We start from the raw sequence: 22501 nt of genomic DNA on the forward strand, positions 1-22501 counted from the left end.
AATAACCCGTTTTGTACAATGCCCAGTAGTGCGTAAATGTGTTTCTGTATAGTATTTCTCCAGCAATGGTCATGTGGTGACATAAATGATGGTATTTTGAGAGGTAATCATTGAAATCGCACATCACTGAAGGCCTAGGTGGGAAACCCACGGCCCGCCACTGACTGTACAAATATACATAAATTAAAGATGCGTCAATAATCTATTTTTAATCAAATAATTTCTCTTGTATCGTAATCGTAATCAAATTGTGAGATGCCCAAAGATTCCCACCTATATTGTGTACACGAAGCTCCAACATTCACATACACCTAAAAACTTTAGCATCTGAGATTCCAAGTTGTTGAACGACAAGTCAGCGTTGGTTTAGGCTTCAGTGTTTTTCCTACCATTATTAAGCGCCCCCTTCCAACAGCCCCCTGTGCACCTCCAAAAATGGCAAGTAAATTTAATTTGTAATATAGTGCCAGGTTTCAAAAGAACGGTGTTACAGGGGTTAGTGCATGTGCCTCACAATACAAAGGTCCTGAGTTCAATCCCGGGCTTGGGATCTTTCTGTGTGGAGTTTGCATGTTCTCCCCGTGACTGCGTGGTTTCCCTCCGGGTACTCCGGCTTCCTCCCACCTCCAAAGATATGCACTTGGGCATAGGTTGATTGGCAACACTAAATTGTTCCTAGTGTGTGAATGTTGTCTGTCTATTTGTGTTGGCCCTGTGATGAGGTGGCGACTTGTCCAGGGTGTAATTGCCTTCCGCTCGAATGCAGCTGAGATGGATTTCAAAATAAGTAATTTGTCTTTCATTAAGAAAATGTCTTTACATTGTTCTTTTAATAATTAAAAAAAACAGTCTTACAGAGTAAACAGATTCATTAAATGACACGTGACTTTGTGGACCCATGAACTCTATGTTCTTTTCCAGGGCTGCACGATTTTGAGAAATAACTTAATTGCAATTGGTCTTTCCAAAATTGCGATTGCAATTCAATTTGTGATTTTTATATATTATATATAAAAATGCATAAAACTACGAAAATAATAAGTGAAGGAAGACATTTTACTTTTAGAATATCAATCAACATATTCGTGTCTCGAGGTGCCACACATTTGAACAATATACAATAATTAAATTTTTTGGGTTATCAAAAATAAATAGATATCTACTAGTCTTCTTGACTTACAATTTCATAGCAAGTTATCCATCAATTTGTTCGTAAAAAACATATAATAGTCAATTATAATAACAGTTGCGGGCAGCAGGGTGGAACAGGGGTTAGTGCATGTGCCTCACAAAACGGAGGTCCTGGGTTTGATCCTGGGCTCAGGGCCTTTCTGTGTGGAGTTTGCATGTTCTCCCTGTGACTGTGTGGGTTCCCTCCGGGTACTCCGGCTTCCTCCCATCTCCAAAAACATGCTCCTGGGAATAGGTTGATTGGCAACACTAAATTGGCCCTAGTGTGTGACTGTGAGTGTGAATGTTGTCTATCTGTGTTGGCCCTGCGATGAGGTGGCGACTTGTCCAGGGTGTAGCCCGCCTTCCACCCATGTGCAGCTGGGATAGGCTCCAGCACCCCCTTGACACCGTATGGGACAAGCAGTAGAAAATGGATGAATGGAATAACAGTTGCCTATGCAAATTGTGTAACAAGACTATTATAAGAATTATACGTGTGTATTCATACACCTGGTCTAAGGTAAACAGAGAAGAGTCAAATGTCACTGCAGACATTTTCTTAATTTTTACAGATTCCATAGCAGAACTTAACTGTTATCTCTAAACCTGCAAATATCCCAATTGTATATCATTACTTGTTTTACTGAACGTACATTGTGAAACTTTTCAACTGATAGTTTAATGCATTGGTAATAAAATCAGCTTACAGAAGTTTATGTCCCCTCATATTTTTTGTCAACGATGGTATTGCCCCAAATTGGTGTGAAACTAGTTTTTTTTTTTTAATTAGCCAAAGAAAGTGTATGCAATTATTTTAATAATGCATTTTGGACTTCTATGGGATCTTGGTTACATGTGTGAGTGTACCCCTGGTGTGGCATCAAGAGCCATGTCACATGCCAATGAGGAACTAAAACGTAACTGTGAAATTTGCCGGTTGTGATTTCCGAGGAGCAACTCAGTATATTGACTTGAGCGAAGACTAATTTGAGCGAAGACTAAACTAAACTAGTGTGCTGTGATGACTGTTTAGCCTCATCACTGTTGAAATAATGCACATATCTGGATTTCTAGTATATCGCAGCTTAAAAAATTTTCTCGCACTTTTTCTCTTTTCGCGCTGACAACAAAGTCTATCATTTCTCTAAGCAGTTTGGATGTGACAGCATCATACAGTAAATTTATGGGTCAATATAAGCTTCCCACCTCAGACTGAAGCTGAAAGCTGTGCTAGCCTGCAGCAGATATGGAGAAGCAGAATCTCTAAATCACAGCCGTTGAACATAAAGGACAGGGAGGAAAAATCTTGTGCAGGTTGTCACGTGGAAGCTTGTATAAGGGCTACAAATATATATGTCGATGTTCACAACTGTCAATTTATTCTTTTTTAAGGAAATTTAACTGCCTTGCTGACAAACCATAGCCTGTCAAACTTTTAATAAAACAAAACTGTCTTCAGAGACTGTCTAATGCAGAAGTGGGCATTCTGCGGCCCGCGGGCCACGTCCGGCCCTTTGTACGTGCCTGTCCGGCCCGCGTGAGGCCAATCATAAATTACAAAATACATTTTAAAAAGTATCTATCGCGAGTGTGCAATACAACGGTGCTGCTTTTGTTTTGAAAAGCGTTATTTGTATTACTTCCGTGTGGACGTATGCTCGTGCGCGATTGTGAGTGAATGTGAACAGCGGCAATCACAAATTACAAAATACATTTTAAAAAACATCTATGTCGTGCGTGCAATACAACTGTGCTGCTTTTATTTTGAAAAGTGTTATTTATGGACGTTTGTCCGTGTTTAACCTGTGAGTGAAGGTGCACAGCGACAAGGTTATCCCCGAGATGCTAAAAAAAGAAAAGTTGATGACGAATGGCGTGTTTTCAACAAGACATGGACTGCCAAGTATTTCTTTACAGAAATTAAAGATAAAGCCGTGTGCTTAATTTGTGGTACGCAGGTTGCTGTGTTTAAAGAATATAGTGTAACGACCTGCTGATGTTGATGTTGTGTTCTTGAGTTGCGGAAATGAGGAGTGAGGATAGACGTGCGTGTGGAAGGAACGAGATAAGTTGAGCTGTGTTAGTATAGGTTGCTCAATAAAAGTTTAAAAAGAGCGTCAGACTTGGTGTGCACTTCTTCTGGACGCTACAATTGGTGTCAGAAGTAAAACTTTGCGCATACTGCGCTGCTTGTGTGCTCAGCCTGCTACGTCATCGGGAGGTACGTGCCACGATGTTTCCTGGCGACTTTGTCAAGATTGAACGGGAGGGGAAGGACATTGAGTGGGGACTTAAGGTGCCGGCAGCGACTGCAGATGTCTGTGTGAATCCCGGACATGAGGAGCTCGTCGCAAAGAGAGAGAGAGAGAAAGAGGGAGGAAGGAGAGAGGCAGCGTCTACAGGTGCAGTGCACGCTGCTTGGCATGGGGGAATTCCGCCCTCAATGAAGACTTTCATCCCACTTCTGACACCAATTGTAGCGTACAGAAGAAGTGCACACCAAGTCTGACGCTCTTTTTAAACTTTTATTGAGCAACCTATACTAACAAAGCTCAACTTATCTCGTTCTTTGCACACGCACGTCTATCCTCACTCCTCATTTCCGTAACAGCAACGCTTCTTCCTTCTTCGCCAATCACCTTACAGGCGTGCTACGTTCACAACAAAGAGGATGCAGGATAAAGTGACAGAAATTAAAATGTTTGCATTGTATTATACATCAGGAAGTGTTGTGTAAGAAAGTGTTAAAAATAAAACCATCAAAAGCCATCTGCTTTTGTATAAAGATAAGTTAGGTTAAATGAAAATGTTATTATTATTATTATTTATCTTACGGTATATCAAAAATAATTTGAGCAAAATTTTATTGAAATATTGTCGTGTGGCCCTCCAGCAGTGCTCGGGTTGCTCATGCGGCCCCCGGTAAAAATAAATTGCCCACCCCTGGTCTAATGCATCACTCACAACAGCACCTTAAGCAGATTAAAGACCCCAGGGTAGTTTGAGTTGAAAAAGACTGTGTAGCAGCACAACCGTTTAAGTAATTACGGATGGTGATAAAGAGCATTATTCAGGGTATTAACAATTTTCTTTAATAAGTCTGTCTATGTGTGTTGGCCCTGCCATAAGGTGGGGACTTGTCCAGCATGTACTCCGCCTTCCGCCCGAATGCAGCTGGGATAGGCTCCAGCACCCCGCAACACCGAGAGGGACAAGCAGTAGAAAATGGATGGATGGAAGCACCACAATAAAAACACAGCATAGCATAACTGTGGAAAAAATAGAACATTTAAGTAATGTAATGCACGGCAAGGCACATTTGTTTATAGAGCACAACTCATGCTAAGTGCTTAAAGATGCATAAAATTAAAAGAAGAATCATGAATTAAAATAAATAAAATCATCCAAAAATAATTATGAATTAATTCAATTAAAATCAAAGAGTGCAGATCAAATACGTTCGGTTTTCATACGCACAGTTAGATAAAAGTGTTTTCAGCCTGGATTTAAAGATTGCCAATGTTGAGTACCAATTTTACCAATCAAATTGTTGTCTAACTATTTCGTTAGAATGTGTAAGCAACTACACAACCGGCCGCTGTACAAAATTTGAGAGAACCAACTTTTTTTCCACACGTAAATATGGCCATATGCTTCTTTGCTGAAAGCAAGTTAAAGAGGAACATTATCACCAGACCTATGTAGGCGTCAATATGTACCTTGATGTTGCAGAAAAAAGACCTTTTTTTTTTTTTAACCGATTTCCGAACTCTAAATGGGTGAATTTTGGCGATTTTATTCGCTCTCGGAGCGATGACGGGAAGCAATGCGCTATTTTCTCAAACACATTACAAACACAGAGTCAAATCAGCTCTGTTATTTTCCGTTTTTTCGACTGTTTTCCGTACCTTGGAGACAGCATGCCTCGTCGGTGTGTTGTCGGAGGGTGTAACAACATTAACAGGGACGGATTCAAGTTGCACCAGTGGCCCAAAGATGCAAAAATGGCAAGAAATTGGACATTTGTTCCGCACACACGAAAGCTATGCTACGACAGAGATGGCAAGAATGTGTGGATATCCTGCGACACTCAAAGCAGATGCATTTCCAACGATAAAGTCAAAGAAATCTGCCGCCAGACCCCCATTGAATCTGCCGGAGTGTGTGAGCAATTCAGGGACAAAGGTTCTCGGTAGCACGGCAAGCAATGGCGGCAGTTTGTTACCGCAGACGAGCGAGCTAAACCCCCTGGATGTCTTGGCTCCCTTATGCCACCGAAGATGATCAAGAGAAGAATATCGACCCTAGCTTCCCTGGCCTGCTGACATCAACTCCAAAACTGGACAGATCAGCTTTCAGGAAAAGAGAGCGGATGAGGGTATGTCTACAGAATATATTAATTGATGAAAATTGGGCTGTCTGCACTCTCAAAGTGCATGTTGTTGCCAAATGTATTCCATATGCTGTAAACCTAGTTCATAGTTGTTAGTTTCCTTTAATGCCAAACAAACACATACCAATCGTTGGTTAGAAGGCGATCGCCGAATTCGTCCTCGCTTTCTCCCGTGTCGCTGGCTGTCGTGTCGTTTTCGTCGGTTTCGCTTGCATACGGTTCAAACCAATATGGCTCAATAGCTTCAGTTTCTTCTTCAATTTCGTTTTCGCTACCTGCCTCCACACTACAACCATCCGTTTCAATACATGCGTAATCTGTTGAATCGCTTAAGCCGCTGAAATCCGAGTCTGAATCCGAGCTAATGTCGCTATAGCTTGCTGTTCTATGCGCCATGTTTGTTTGTGTTGGCATCACTGTGTGACGTCACAGGAAAATGGACGGGTGTATATAACGATGGTTAAAATCAGGCACTTTGGAACTTTTTTTAGGGATATTGCGTGATGGGTAAAATTTTGAAAAAAATTCGAAAAATAAAATAAGCCACTGGGAACTGATTTTTAATGGTTTTAACCCTTCTGAAATTGTGACAATGTTCCCCTTTAAAGTTGGAATGTCCGCTTGTTAATAACTGCACTAACACTGGGGCGGTATAGCTCGGTTGGTAGAGCGGCCATGCCAGCAACTTGAGGGTTCCAGGTTCGATCCCCGCTTCCGCCATCCTAGTCAATGCTGTTGTGTCCTTGGGCAAGACACTTTACCCACCTGCTCTCAGTGCCACCCACACTGGTTTAAATGTAACTTAGATATTGGGTTTCACTATGTGAAGCGCTTTGAGTCACTAGAGAAAAAGCGCTATATAAATATAATTCACTTCACTTCACTGCACAACAAAAGAACATATATTTACATAACTCAGTTGAAGTCTCTTGGATTCATATCCTTAGATGCAAATGGAGGTAATAGTGAGGTACTTTTCACATTTGAACTGAAATGGTACAGATTCCCAGTATCTGGAAATGAAATTTTCTGTACTTTTGTATGTCTTAAAGTAGTACTAAATGTTAATTTGTTTAATGGTAAAATCTCTGATACTGTGCAGTCGTTATATCTTGTTTTCTACACTTCTGAGTCTTATTTGTACAGTGTGCATTAATTTCAGTTTGTTTTAAGTATGTTGTCGTATTAGGAAGTAGTGCCTGCCATTAAGTTGAATGTGCCAGTTTTGACTTTTGTTGAGCCCTAAAAAGTGTTTGTAATGTAAGTATTGTAATTATTAGTTACACACCAGTTGTTTGTAATGTGAATCTTCGTCGTAGTTTGGAGGTGTTGAAATTGCCATGTAAAATTACTAATGCTGAACAGAACATATCGTATCGAGCTAGCACATTCTGAAAAGCGGTGCCTCTCTATTACCGGTAAGTGTTTTCTCTCAGGCATGCTTGCTCTGTTGGTATGGAAAATTTAATCATTACCTAGAGGCAGTTTGCTACAAATATGTCTGTTTGCATGCTAAATGATTGAGCCGATACCGGGACTATAACCGGGCGTGATGTCATGTGCAGGTATTGAAATATGGTACCCTTTAATTTCACGTGAATCGGTACTCGGTAGTCCTGCTGGAATTTGGTCGTTACCTATAAAAGTACAGAATTCGGTACCTACTCCTAGATAGAAGCCTCTTTGAGATCTATCAATCAATCAATCAATGTTTATTTATATAGTCCTAAATCATGAGTGTCTCAAAGGGCTGCACAAGCCACAACGACATCCTCGACTCAGATCCCACATCAGGTCAAGGGTCACCAACCTGTCGATCACGATGGACCAGTCGAGCTTTAGGTCCTTTTTAGGTAGATCCCAAAAATATTTGGGAAAATTCAATGCTTTACAGTGTCCTCTCTGTCTGGAGTGACATTATAAATAGTTTACTACAAAGTGATAACATGTCTGGTTAAATGTATTTGATCAGGAGTGTTTACATATAACAATGTATATTTTTCTTCTTACATTCTACTCTTAGGCCATGTCTACACTAAGTCGTTTAACCCCTTAAAGAAATAATTATTTAGCCTAAGCCCCGTTTCAGCCACACTAAACCAGCGTTTAAGGTCCCCCTCCTCGGACAAATTTTTACACGGGTAAGTCAGCCGTGTAATTCTTGACTCTCCGGCACTTAGCTTTGTATGGACTCATTGATCGTTTACAAAGTGAGTTTGGAGAGGAAGTGACGCCAGAGAGACCCGCCCACACAGGAAGTGACGCCAGAAAGACCGCGCTCCACACATACTAGAAGAGACATCAGAAAGAACGCGCGATAGTCAGCTTCATAAAGATGGAGGCGGATCATCCAGACATGCCCGTGTTTCTCCTTCTTCTACATGTACAGGCGCTTTTGGAAATCACAAATCAATACCTTAAGAGAAGGCAACAGGCCGATTGTAGCTATTTCGGATACAACACTTCTCAGACGGCGAGAGAACTTTCAAATGTCCGGGTCAGCTGTGAGTCGATTTACTGAAAAACTTGGTCCCTTCCTCCCGTGGATGTGATACAGGCAGTGTGTGACTATAAATATTGCTTTATGGGTGTGACTGTGAAATGGCCAGGGGGCGTGCATGATGCCCGCATCTTCGCTAACTCCGCCATTAGCGCGCAGCTGAAAGATGGAACCACCCCCTTGTGTCCCAAACAACTGCTGGAAGATAAAGATCCGCTCCCTGTTTTTATTTTGGGTGACCCAGTTTATCCCCTGACGCCATATCTCACGAAAGACTACACCAACGGCGGAGTCAACCCACAACAACAATACTTTGGGTATTCTCTGTCTAGATTAATTGTTGTATTTGTTGTAAAATGTTCTTTATCGCATTGTCTACTTTCTCATGTCGATTAAAGATTTGATTAATTTATGATGGCTCAGGTGTGATTCACTACAATAGGGCACACAGCACACTGGATTCTAGTTCATTGAAATACCACAACACTGGATATTGTTCAAAGGAGATACATTTTAATTTAAAAACTTGCACACAAAACACAGCAAACAAATGTAAAATGCACAGCAAAAGATTTACAATATAGCTCTTTTAAATAACTTCACAGTGAAGTAAAGTCATCTACTAGGGAGATTGGAGCAGATGGACACTCAGGTGGGTTTTTTTTTTTCCCCACGCATGAGTACTAGGTCGCGTTGCGCCGGCGGACGGAGGGGTGTCACAGAAAAGACTCACAGACAAGAACAAGCAAACTACGCTCCTTTGGTGCTCGCTGAGGTGAGGTCTTAAAAACTACACTAAGTTTTGTTGCACTTTAGAGCAGTGGTGGCCAAACGTTTGGGCTCATGGGTCGATTTGTTTTAAGTAAAGGACAGGCAGCGCCATTGAAAATTGAGCTTGCCAGCATGAACTACCATATACAATAATCAGATCACAATATGAACATTTAAAAATGGAAGCAGAGTATTTGAATATTGTTACTCTGTTGTTCTAGTGATCAAGTTGCACTGTGCATTAAAAGGTGTGTTGACAGAAGTTACCATCCTGACATTTTGCACATATAATTTGATTCTTTCAGATGAGGTTGCAACTACATGCCTGAAATACCTGATGTGTTGAAATAATGCTATTTTATGCTATTTAAACTGCAGTGCATCAGGGGACTAAAGTTACATCTCTATAAAAATTGTTTTGCTTTTCTTTTAACAATGGTTGATTTTAAGAACTTAATGTAACTTAATAATTGTGCCTGCCACAACCACAGGGTAAATCTGTCTATGAATGTTTTCATTCATCCAGGTCATTGTAATCTCAGGGCATTCAATCGATCGTAACTGGACTGCTTGGTTTGTCTTAAAAGACGCTTCGCCTCTCATCCGAGTACGCTTCATCACTTCCTCAAATCCAGACTCCAAACATCCCAGAACAAGCTAGTCAGGTTACTTCTAGACCTCCACCCCAGATTCCACCTCACTCACTAACCCAGAATGTTGTAGAGATGGTGAGGCAACATCTATCCATCCATCCATCCATTTACTACCGCTTATTCCCTAGATAGATCCACACTAAACACAGACCAGATTTGCTTTTTGCTGGAACTTTGCCTTAACACTACATACTTTCAATTTATGGGAACGTTTTACCGACAAAAACATTATTTGTGCCATGGGATCACCTGTATTCCCAATAGTAGCAAACCTTTACATTGAGGACAAGGAAAATAAAACGTTGAGCTCTTTTAAGGGAAAAGCAACAAGTCATTGGTACAGATATATGGATGACACATGGGTGAAAATCAGAAACCAAGAAGTGCAAGCCTTCACCGAGCATATAAACTCATTGGACAAAAACATTAAGTTCACATGTGAGGATGTCAAATTGGAAAAAACAGGGGGCTCCATGTCAGGGTTTACCGAAAACCCACACATACAGATCAATACCTACTTTTTGACTCACACCACCCACTGGAACACAAACTGGGCGTGATCAGAACCGATAATGTTCCTACCAAGCCACAGGCCAAAGGGAAAGAGCATAGGCATTTGAAGGAAGCCCTCAAAACCTGTAGTTAGCCCAGCCCTAAGCTGGGCGATATATCGATATACGCGATATATCGCGGGTTTGTCTCTGTGCGAAATAGAAAATGACTATATCGTGATATCGGAGTATACGTTCTCACGCAGTTGCTTTTAGCTGCGGGCATTACACTACAGGCTCCTCTCACTCTGTCTTGTCGCTCCTTCTCACAGACAGCAAGCACACCTTCTTACACACGTCACATACTGTCACGTCATACGTCACATACGTATACGCCCTCCTTGAGCAGAGAGGTAGCGGCATGGCTAAAGTTAGCTGTGATGCGAGTGGGAAGACGAGAGAAAGAAGGTGCGAATCTGGTAACAAATGAAGGAATAATTAATTCCCCCAAAAAACAGCAGGGGGTCCATCGTCTGGCGGTGGTTTGGCTTCCATCCATCCATTTTCTACCGCTTATTCCCTTTGGGGTCGCGGGGGGCGCTGGAGCCTATCTCAGCTACAATTGGGCGGAAGGCAATTACACCCTGGACAAGTCGCCACCTCATCGCAGGGCCAACACAGATAGACAGACAACATTCACACTCACATCCACACACTAGGGCCAATTTAGTGTTGCCAATCAACTTATCCCCAGGTGCATGTCTTTGGAGGTGGGAGGAAGCCGGAGTACCCGGAGGGAACCCACGCAGTCACGGGGAGGACATGCAAACTCCACACAGAAAGATCCCGAGCCCGGGATTGAACCCAAGACTACTCAGGACCTTCGTATTGTGAGGCAGATGCACTAACCCCTCTGCCACCGTGGTTTGGCTTCAAGTGAGAATATGTCGAACAGACAACCGTAATTTGTCAAGTGTGGAGCGAAAGCGTTTTTACAAAAAGTAGCATTACTGCTAATATGTAGCATCATTTGAAAAGTCAACTGAAGAGTGATTGAAACTGCGCATGTCAACATCTCCGTTCGGTGCCACACCATCAAAATGCCGTGGCAAACATTTCCACATCAACACCGTATGAAAAAAAAGAGTCAACAGAAGGAGATAACGTCCGCAGGAACCTACCACATAGCGAAGGACGAACACTATTTGATTTCCTATTATGCAGCTAATTTTTAATTCACACTTATTGAAATATCTTGTGTGACATCATGTTTTATACTAATAGCTTGTTTTAAAATGTCTCTGACAATCTTGCACTTTCTGTTTTGGAAATGACATGAATGTTTGTGCCACTGCTTAATAACTGTTTAATAAATACACTTTTGGTAAATTGACTTAGTTGTGATTTCCCTCTCTGCATGAAAGTTTAAAAGTAGCATATATTAATGAAGTATGAAGAAGAAGGTTTTAATGTAGACACATAGAATCCTCATACTGCTGTGATTATATGCATCAAGTGTTCATTCAAGGCTAATGCAAAATATCGAGATATATATCGTGTATCGCGATATGGCCTAAAAATATTGAGATATTAAAAAAAGGCCATATCGCCCAGCCCTAGCCCAGCTAGTCTTTTGTGAAAAGTGCATCCAGTTCCAAAAATAACAAGAACAGAGTGAATGAGGAGGGAAAAAGGTGACAGATGCAAACATATTGTCATCCCATATGTATCAGGTCTATCTGAGAAACTCTGAATATTTTTTAACCAAAACAACAGCACAGTACACTTCAAACCAGGCAACACCCTGAGACAGAGACTAGTGCATCCTAAAGACTAGACACCCCACATCAACAAAAACAATGTAGTGTATGCTATCCAGTATAATAGATAGTACGAAAGAGGAGTGAGGGAAGCCATCTATGTCAAAGTAAAAAAAAACATCCCATAATAGAGGAGGTGGTCTGCGACACCACCTATCTCCCACATACAACACTGTCCTTTCAATCATTCCTAAAAGACTCTGCAATTTAGCCTCCAACAAATAACAGGATTTAGAGAATGGCATGTGTGCCATTTGTTTACAACTGAATGGAATGCTAATGTGGGGGATTCAAACTATTTTGGACTGGTCGTAGTCAATCTACAGTGATCGTTCTGTCACACAATAGCTTAATGCTACAAGGGGAAATTACACTCTAATGACTGTCGTTGGCTTTGACAGTAGGATTGCTTGTTTGCATCAAAACAGTTGTTTTTCTCACTACGATAGGGTGAAACTATCCTTACCCAGGCACACCCACACCCTCCTGGTTTTGGGGTATAAATACTTGGGGTTTTGGCACCAGCCGCAATACTAGATCTGACCAATCTATGTCTAAGACTAGTCCTGACCAATCTAAGTCTGTGAGTATGAACTGATGAAGCCTATTCGGATGAGAGGTGAAGCGTCTTCTAAGACAAACCAAACTGTCCAGTTGCGATCGATTGAATGCCCTCAGATTACAGAGAGTAAATAATAGGTGCAATTAAAGCTCCATACTAGTTAGTTGCACAATGTGTGTTAGTCCTGTGGTATGACTTAATGAGCCATTTCATAGTTCTAATTAAGAATATTAACTACAGCGGTGCAGTCACATTGTCTGCCTTAAAAATAGTTTCTTATGTAAATTACCACACAATCTCCTTTCACACTGCAAAGGGTTAACATTCAGGCAGAAAGAGGCCTCATATATATCTTTTTCAGATGTATTTTCCATTTTAAAAATAAACCATGGTTCAACGTGTCACTGATGAGCCTTGACCTTCGTCTCACTGCAAGCCAGAAATCTCATAAATAAATGCAAAATGTGAAAGCACCGTCCAGCACACAGAATCTAATTTCAGAAGGATCTCACGGATAGATAACATGAAGATAGCAAAATAAAAATTCTTGATTTACAAATGTTGCCATCCAGCACAAACGAAAAAAGAAAGAGAAAAATCGTGTCTGGTATTTGTGAAGTGCGGCTGTGTTGAAATTCCCCTCAGGGTTTTAGACACCGCACAGCTCCACACTATGTATCAATGTTTATCTCATTAACCACAAAACCTTACGAGGGGAATTGATGATGCAACTCAGTGTTATCATTGAGGTAGAGGAGCGAAAACTGATGCAGGGCTGGCGTCAATTCCCATGGAAACAGGAAGTGAAGAGAGGAAGGAATGCGAAACAAACATTTCTTTTGTCATCATGCTACTGTACGTTTAAACATCCGCATGGGTAAATATATTAAAAATGTGCCTGAAAAATACTCTTCTTCGCAAGGGAATCACTAATCTTGCTTCACTTTCTACATTCATCAAAATTGAGTTGATGAATCTGGATGATTTAATTTGGAGATCACTAATTCAAAATAATTGTATCTTTTTCTATAAAAACTGATTTTTTAATGATTTTTTTCAGATGGGGATCGATACTGAACACAAAACCCACTTTAGCCACACAATTAATGTTATTTTAAGAGGAAATAGTATTCTGATAATTTCATAAACAATTAAAAAGACAGTGTGGCAAACGATTCTCGTCTTAACATCTGCATCTTCAATTTTATTGAAGAACAAAAAAAGGATGTCTAATCTACTGACTCTTGTTGACAAATATCAGCATGTTAGCAAAGCAGCCTGGTGACACACACAACTATAATAAGTGGGCGTGTTGCTGGTGAAGACTGTGTGTACAATTGATAACAAGTGCAAAAGTGAAGGTTTTTGAATTTCCCTCTAAATTTCTGGCATCTATGGTCCAACCAAACACATTTGTTTAAGCTTGCGTTCCAATAATATTCCATTATAATTTATTGTTAAATATATTAATTATTTTTAATAAGTATATTGTTTTATTTGCAATGGCTCTGATGCTGCATGCTTATTTTGATTGTACTGTTTGTATTCTAACCATGTAAAGCACTTTGTGCTCTCTGTAAGAAGTGCTACATAAATTAAATTGACTTATTTTTTTACTGTGATGTTTCATCAGGTTGTTGACATGCAGCACACATTTATTTATGTATTTGTCTCCTTTTGTAGGCCATATTGAAACATGACACAACCTACTTTAAGCATGCTGAAAGTACACTCTGGAAGGCGCTGCGGTGTTGTGATAGGGTGTCAGTTTGCGCGTCCTTTCGAGACTGAATACAGAAGCAAAACAACGGCCGCAAAACAGTTTTAGACTTGATCAATTCCATTGTGAAAGCTAAATAACATTTGCATTTCCTTTTCCCTGTATTGTGGCCGTTCTGATAATCAGCATATATTCTGCATGTACATCAAGACAGAAGCGCTAAATGGACTGTGCTCTCTATTTTGCTTATTTAAGAGATGCAAACCTCTGCGCACAAGCTTTGTAGATTGCATTATGTGTGGTATCAGATTTGCGCATGCTTGAATACACGCAAACCTTGAGTCGATCAGGCCCATAGTGAATGAAGAAAAGCTATGTTGATAAATGTTAATGAAATAATAATAATTGTACTATGCTACACTTTTATTTAAAAGTGAATATATAGTATCTAATCATTTGGAGGATGACCAGCGGGAAAATCAATAAACATGCACATTGCTTCTTTTCTAATACCATCTCACTGTATATTATTAGTTTGTAAATATTTAACTTGTTAACTAACTGTTCTTTAAATTCTAATTAAAACCAGGGACAGAGGTTGTAAATGAGTCTTGTTTTGTATATCCTATAAAATTATGCATTTGTACCTGTTCTACAAGTGAATGATGGATGCTATTTCATAATTTTGTTTCAAGAGATTTAGCTTGGCTCAGGCTCTGGCCTGTGGGCTGTGATAAAAGGGTATTTTCAATAATTAGCAGTTGGTTTCACTAACTTCAGGGGACCTGACATCTTTGTTCTTTCCTTTCCCAACTGGAAAGGTTTGTTGCAAGTGTGGAACATGGCAAACACATTTAGTAGAAAAAGCTTTGGACTTGTTCATGTAAGATGTCCTCGTATTATAATAGATGTCCCTCTCACCCAATAAAAGGAATGGAACATTCAAATTTGACAGCACAGTTTTAGTATATGTAGCATTGTGGCCAATAAAGCCTTTCAGAGAATTGCTTATTTTTCCATCAGGGTGTAAAAACCTATTTGTAACTTCTCTTAAGGAAAAAAAACAGAGCATCCCCAAAACAACACTAGACTTTTACGAGCAGACAGTATAGTGTGTGGCTTTAAACAGACTGAGATGAAAAGTGTCACTGACCTGTGAGCACGGCCTTGGCGGAGGGTTCAGCGAGGTCCAAGGCAGACTTGCCGTCAGTGTTGCGGATGTTGGGGTCGGCTTCGTGCTGCATTAGCACTGTGCAACAACAGGGCAGACACAAACAGTAGCTCAGCTCCTGAACTGACAAGCAAACTCCCTGACACACACTTCGACCCAATCCTTGCCCCCCTGAACCATATCCAACCACGGTTCCCCCTGGACCAACACACAGCTCCTGCACGATCCCTCCTCGTCCTGGAAGTCCTGCTTCACATGTCTCCCTTCCTCCAACTGCTCCTCCTCTGTTGCTAGCGCTGCTACCTCGCCTGCCCTCGGTTGCCCCTGCCCTGCGAGCCACGCTGCTGATGTAAACAGACATGCCACCACAGCAACAGCGAGGGCTAGGCTACACGGTACACCGCCACAGAAACAACGGACCAAGGAAAGCGGCTGCGTGACCACCTTGATAACACATATCACGCTCCCATGGACTGGGAGGAGGAAGCCGTTGGAAATTAACACAAACACACAATAAAAGGGGTGCAGCGGAAGAAAGCTCACAGCTACAACTAATCGAGGTGGCAGCGGTGACGAGGCAGGCAGGCAGTGCGAGTGAAGAGACTCTCGTCTCTGACTGACTGAGAGATGCAGCGGAGAGCAAGACGAAAGAGGTGGGGGTAGGGGAATTGGAGATGGTTGGGTTACGAGTTTGAGAGGATGAGAGAGGAAGGGCGAGAAGACAAGAAGTGTTGTTTGGGTGAAATAGAAAAAGTACATGTACACTCTGAATAGGGGCTGTGTATTTTATAACTAATACAGAGCAGTGATTCAACTGTAAAATAATCATATTCATAGCACGATTGTTTTTACATACAGTTTTTGCTATCTCTCCCTAACCTTGCCGAGCAACAAGTCGTTGCGCAAACATGCGCTGCAACCAGGGAACCAGTTAGTGAAAGTTAACAATTTTCATAAAAGACCAGTGTTTTACAAATGTGAATTAGCATTTATATTGATCAAAATACTATGTAAAAAAAATAAACAGGGCTGAAATAAACATGACAAAAGGAGACAAAAGGCAGCTTGAAGGCACACGAAACACCAGAGGGCGTGCTGTGACTTATTTGCCCGTGTTTGCATAACAAGACGACTTTGTTGTCATTTGTGAAACAGTGAACAAATTGTAGATTGTGACAACAAAACAATGTATTTTTTTTAATCTTAGCCAAGAAAACTAGCTGTCAGTCAGGAAAAAAAAAAAAAAATTAGCTTAAAATTGCATAAATAACACACTTTAAGCTTAGCTGATGTCTAATATCCACCATAACGTCCCCCTGGCAGACAACCTTCAATCGGTATATTCAAAACAGCTGACATCCACTAAATGATTATATGCAGAGAAAACCCCCCAGAAATAATCAAGTACATATTTCTTATTGTCTGAAGTTTTTGCAGCGCTATTTAGTCTGAGTCACTTTAGAGTCATGAAATGTGGCATTTTCAATTTTGTTTACTATTTTCAGCATGGTTGCAAAATGTTCGAAAGTCTTATTTTCCTATGTAATTAAGTGAAAAACGATGCACAATTACGCGGACTCTGGCTGTGCAGCATTCTGTCCTTCGACTTAAGTCCGTCGTCCATCCATCTTCTTCCGCGGGGGAAGCAGCTTAAGCAGGGAAGCCCAGACTTTCCTCTCCCCAGCCACTTCGTCCAGCTCTTCCCGGGGGATCCCGAGGCGTTCCCAGGCCAGCCGGGAGACATAGTCTTCCCAACGTGTCCTGGGTCTTCCCCGTGGCCTCCTATCGGTCGGACGTGCCCTAAACACCTCCCTATGGAGGCATTTGGGTGGCATCCTGACCAGATGCCCGAACCACCTCATCTGGCTCCTCTCGATGTGGAGGAGCAGCGGCTTTACTTTGAGCGACCCCCGAATGGCAGAGCTTCTCACCCTATATCTAAGGGAGAGCCCCGCCACCCGGCGGAGGAAACTAATTTTGGTCGCTTGTACCCGTGATCTTTTCCTTTCGGTCATAACCCAAAGCTCATGACCTTAAGTGAGGATGGGAACGTAGATCGATCGGTAAATTGAGAGCTTTGCCTTCCGGCTCAGCTCCTTTTTCACCACAACGGATCGATACAGCGTCCGCATTACTGAAGACGCCGCACCGATCTGCCTGTCGATCTCACGATCCACTCTTCCCTCACTTGTGAACAAGACTCCGAGGTACTTGAACTCCTCCACTTAGGGAAGACTCTCCTCCGCAACCCGGAAATGGCACTCCACCCTTTTCCGGGCGAGAACCATGGACTCGGAATTGGAGGTGCTGATTCTCATCCCAGTCGCTTCACACTCAGCTGCGAACCGATCCAGGGAGAGCTGAAGATCCTGGCCAGATGAAGCCATCAGGACCACATCATCTGCAAAAAGCAGAGACCTAATCCTGCAACCACCAAACCGGATCCCCTCAATGCCTTGACTGCACCTAGAAATTCTGTCCATAAAAGTTATGAACAGAATCGGTGACAAAGGGCAGCCTTGGCGGAGTCCAACCCTCACTGGAAACGTGTCCGACTTACTACTGGCAATGCGGACCAAGCTCTGACACTGATCATACAGGGAGCGGACCGCCACAATCAGACAGTCCGATACCCCATACTCTCTAAGCATTCCCCACAGGACTTCCCGAGGGACACGGTCGAATGCCTTCTCCAAGTCCACAAAGCACATGTAGACTGGTTGGGGTAACTCCCATGCACCCTCAAGGACCCTGCCGAGAGTATAAAGCTGGTCCACAGTTCCATGACCAGGACGAGAACCACACTGTTCCTCCTGAATCCGAGGTTCAACTATCCGGCGTAGCCTCCTCTCCAGTACACCTGAATAGACCTTACCGGGAAGGCTGAGGAGTGTGATCCCACGATAGTTAGAACACACCCTCCGGTTCCCCTTCTTAAAGAGAGGAACCACCACCCCGGTCTGCCAATTCAGAGGTACCGCCCCCGATGTCCACGCGATGCTGCAGAGTCTTGTCAACCAAGACAGCCCCACAGCATCCAGAGCCTTAAGGAACTCCGGGTGGGTCTCATCTAACCCTGGGGCCTTGCCACCGAGGAGCTTTTTAACTACCTCAGCAACCTCAGCCCCAGAAATAGGAGAGCCCACCACAGATTCCCCAGGCACTGCTTCCTCATAGGAAGACGTATTGGTGGGATTGAGGAGGTCTTCGAAGTATTCCTTCCACCGATCCACAAAATCCGCAGTCGAGGTCAGCAGAACACCATCCTCACCATACACGGTGTTGATAGTGCACTGCTTCCCCTTCCTGAGGCGGCGGATGGTGGTCCAGAATTGCTTCGAAGCCGTCCGGAAGTCATTTTCCATGGCTTCCCCGAACTCCTCCCATGTGCGAGATTTTGCCTCCGCAACCACTGAAGCCGCACACCGCTTGGCCTGTCGGTACCTGTCCGCTGCCTCAGGAGTCCTATGTGCCAAAAGAACTCGATAGGACTCCTTCTTCAGCTTGACGGCATCCCTCACCGCCGGTGTCCACCAACAGGTTCTAGGGTTACCGCCACGACAGGCACCAACTACCTTTTCGGCCACAGCTCCAATCAGCCGCCTCGACAATAGAGGTGCGGAACATGGTCCACTCGGACTCAATGTCCAGCACCTCCCTCGTGACATGTTCAAAGTTCTTCCAGAGGTGGGAATTAAAACTCTCTCTGACAGGAGACTCTGCCAGACATTCCCAGCAAACCCTCACAATGCGTTTGGGCCTGCCAGGTCTGTCCGGCATCCTCCCCCACCATCACAGCCAACTCACCACCAGGTGGTGATCGGTAGAAAGCTCCGCCCCTCTCTTCACCCGAGTGTCCAAAACATGAGGCCGCAAATCCGATGACACAACTACAAAGTCGATCATGGAACTGCGGCCGAGGGTGTCCTGGTGCCAAGTGCACATATGGACACCCTTATGTTTGAACATGGTGTTCGTTATGGACAATCTGTGACGGGCACAAAATTCCAATAACAAAACACCACTCGGGTTCAGATCCGGGCGGCCATTCTTCCCAATCACGCCTCTCCAGGTTTCACTGTCGTTGCCAACATGAGCGTTGAAGTCCCCCAGTAGAACGAGGGAATCACCCGGGGGAGCACTCTCAAGTACTCCCTCGAGTAAATCCAAAAAGGGTGGGTACTCTGAGCTGCCGTTTGGCGTGTAAGCGCAAACCACAGGCAGGACCCGTCCCCTCACCCGAAGGCGGAGGGAAGCTACCTTCTCGTCCACTGGGTTGAACTCCAACGTGCAGGCTCTGAGCCGGGGGGCAACAAGAATTGCCACCCCAGCCCGTCGCCTCTCACTGCTGGCAACGCCAGAGTGGAAGAGAGTCCAGCCCCTCTCGAGAGAACTGGTTCCAGAGCCCTTGCTGTGCGTCGAAGTGAGTCCGACTTAGGGCTGGGCGATATATCGATATGCGCGATATATCGCGGGTTTGTCTCTGTGCGAAATAGAAAATGACTATATCGTGATATTCGAGAATGCGTTCTCACGCAGTTGCTTTTATCTGCGGGCATTACACTACAGGCTCTCCTCGCTCTTTCCTGTCTCTCCTTCTCACAGACAGCAAGCACAGCTTCTACACACGTCACATACTGTCACGACATAAGTCACATTCGTATACGCCCTCGCGCAGCAAAGAGGTAGCAGCATGGGTAACGTTAGCTGTGATGCTAGCGGTAATATGAGCGAAAGAAGGTGCGAATCTGGTAACAAATGAAGGAATAATTAATTCCCCTAAAAAACAGCCGGGGGTCCATCGTCTGGCGGTGGTTTGGCTTCAAGTGGGAATATATCGAACAGACAACCGCAATTTGTCAAGTGTGGGGCGAAAGCGTTGCTATAAAAAGTAGCATTACTGCTAATATGTAGCATCATTTGAAAAGTCACCTGCTAGAGAATGAACAGTGCTTACTCCGCACGTCAACATCTCCGTTCGATGCCACACGCCCCCACCATCAAAATGCCGAGGCAAACATTTCCAGATCAACACCATATGAAAAAAAAGTTGGTTTTTTTAGTTGTGATTTCCTTCTCTGCATGAAAGTAGCATATATTAATGCAGTATGAAAAATAATGTTTTAATGTAGACACATAGAATCATCATACTGCTGTGATTATATGCATCAGGTGTTCATTCAAGGCTAAGGCAAAATATCGCGATATATATCGTGTATCGCGATATGGCCTTAAAATATTGCGATATTAAAAAAAGGCCATATCGCCCAGCCCTAGTCCGACTATATCTAGCCGGAACTTCTCCGCCTCGCGCACTAGCTCAGGCTCCTTCCCCCCAGCGAGGTGACGTTCCACGTCCCAAGAGCTAGCTTCTGTAGCCGAGGATCGGACCGCCAAGTGCCCTGCCTCCCCTGGGAGTCACAGTTGTAGCCTTCAGAGCCCTCTAAAACAACTTAGAAACCTTCCAACAACGTTTTATATACACACTGCAAGTCTATATAAAATGTAGTAACAGACACGTTCATATAACAATATGTAAGATGTTCAATATTTACCACATTTTGATCATTTCCGAGGCTGAGTTCTTCCGCGCATTGATTTCTGTTTTGCATCGCAGCGCACGTCTGACTTACGGCAGCAACATGTGTTCCTACTTCCGGAATCAAACACGAGTGTGTTTTCTGATCATGGCAGACTTGGTAACAAACAACAAAGACTACTATTTTCGACAAATGAGGATTTACAACCTTATACTTTTGAAGCTAAATATATTGCTGCTTCAAGAAGCAAGCACAAAGAAGACGGTGAACTGTTGGAGCAGACGGAAGCCGGGAGAGTGAGGTGAAAGTGACGACGCTACAAATATCGAACTTAAAGCCAAGCTATTTCGACATAAATGGATTGCTTACCCTAAATCAACAGGAAACATCCCCAGCCAGCTGTACCAGACGAATAACTGTCCATCGAGTGAGTCACTATTTATCGACCACGATACATGCAGCACATCATGCGAGTTTGTACAACTACAGTACATACGCTGTCTGCCTAGCTCAGCAGTGTAGAAATAAAACATGAAATGTTGGCTAATACTTTACAATTTACTGTAATATAATTGTTTATGTTTTTCAGTCAGTATAGGCAAAATTAAAAAAATTGCAATTCCCTTTAAGTCACACTTTTGAGGCTGCAATAAGTGCAGCGCCCAGGGAAGGTAAAACGTTATATTGCACATGAAGGTTTAATACAATGTGAACCACACATTATAAAATTATAAGAGACTTTCATAAAGCTATCAAATCTATTCTGATTGCTTCAATTGGAGACACCTGGAAACATCCATTGAGATGAGGATAAATGACCATAATGCCACTCTGTGTTAACTATCAAAAATCTAAATGCACAAAATGTACCTGCTCTGTGTGTAAGTGGAAAGGAAGGGGGGCATGATCATGGCATAAAACGCAAGCCAAAGTCATGGGACAATCAATTTCTGCTGGACCTTGAGATTTAAACTATGCAACTTTTTAATAATAATAGCATATATCAGATGCTATAAAAAGGATAAGAAGATGATCAACACTCACTTTCTTGAATATATACGATCAACAAAAACGTAACAAGCATAATAGAAAAATGTAATACATTTGAATCAACTGATTACATTTTTTAACAGATAATGTCAAACTGTCAGCTGTCACACTCACACTTGCTCGCTCACACACACGCATACGCACACACACCTGTCCATGCAAGCCGCTCTAACGCGTCACAACTTCACAAACATCTGTTTTAAACAGAATTCATAATAGCACGAATAACATCAGGGTGGTTAATAACAAGTGAAACAAAGCTTCATCTGCAAAGTTACATCCAGCTAAGAAGAAGAAGTTGTTATAGCGTGCATACACACTAGGGATCGACAGATTTTTGGCGCCAATATTTGGCATTTTGACATATATCGCTTTGCCCTTTTTTTATCGCTATTGGCCTTTTTTTGGTGGTGCTTCAATAGCCACGCCCCCTGCTTTGTCTCCTTGGAGTGATGGTCACTGATAGCACGTTTCCTCAGCTTACATCTACTTGTCAAAACGTACATTTTTTTGCCCTGGAATTCCAGTTTTTGTCTTGCTTTCCTGGAGTCTTCCTCCCATTTTTTTTTTTTTTTTTGCTACTCACAGCGTGGGCTCAAAGAGCGGCAAGTTTTTATGTTCTGTGATTCAATCAAACAATGCGACAGAGATAGATAG

The 22501-nt window shown here is 42.7% G+C and overlaps 1 protein-coding gene across 1 annotated transcript in view; it reads right to left on the reverse strand.

Annotated features, from left to right (window-relative positions):
• LOC133574480 (poly [ADP-ribose] polymerase tankyrase-1-like) overlaps window positions 1–22501 on the reverse strand; it is a 309074-nt gene that overhangs the window by 225091 nt on the left and 61482 nt on the right. The window contains exon 4 of the mRNA XM_061926639.2: window positions 15237–15332. Within this exon, the coding sequence (XP_061782623.1) occupies window positions 15237–15332 (96 nt within the window). The remainder of the gene's footprint in view (window positions 1–15236; window positions 15333–22501) is intronic.

Source organism: Nerophis lumbriciformis, linkage group LG32, assembly GCF_033978685.3.
Source record: "Nerophis lumbriciformis linkage group LG32, RoL_Nlum_v2.1, whole genome shotgun sequence".
Taxonomy (NCBI): domain Eukaryota; kingdom Metazoa; phylum Chordata; class Actinopteri; order Syngnathiformes; family Syngnathidae; genus Nerophis; species Nerophis lumbriciformis.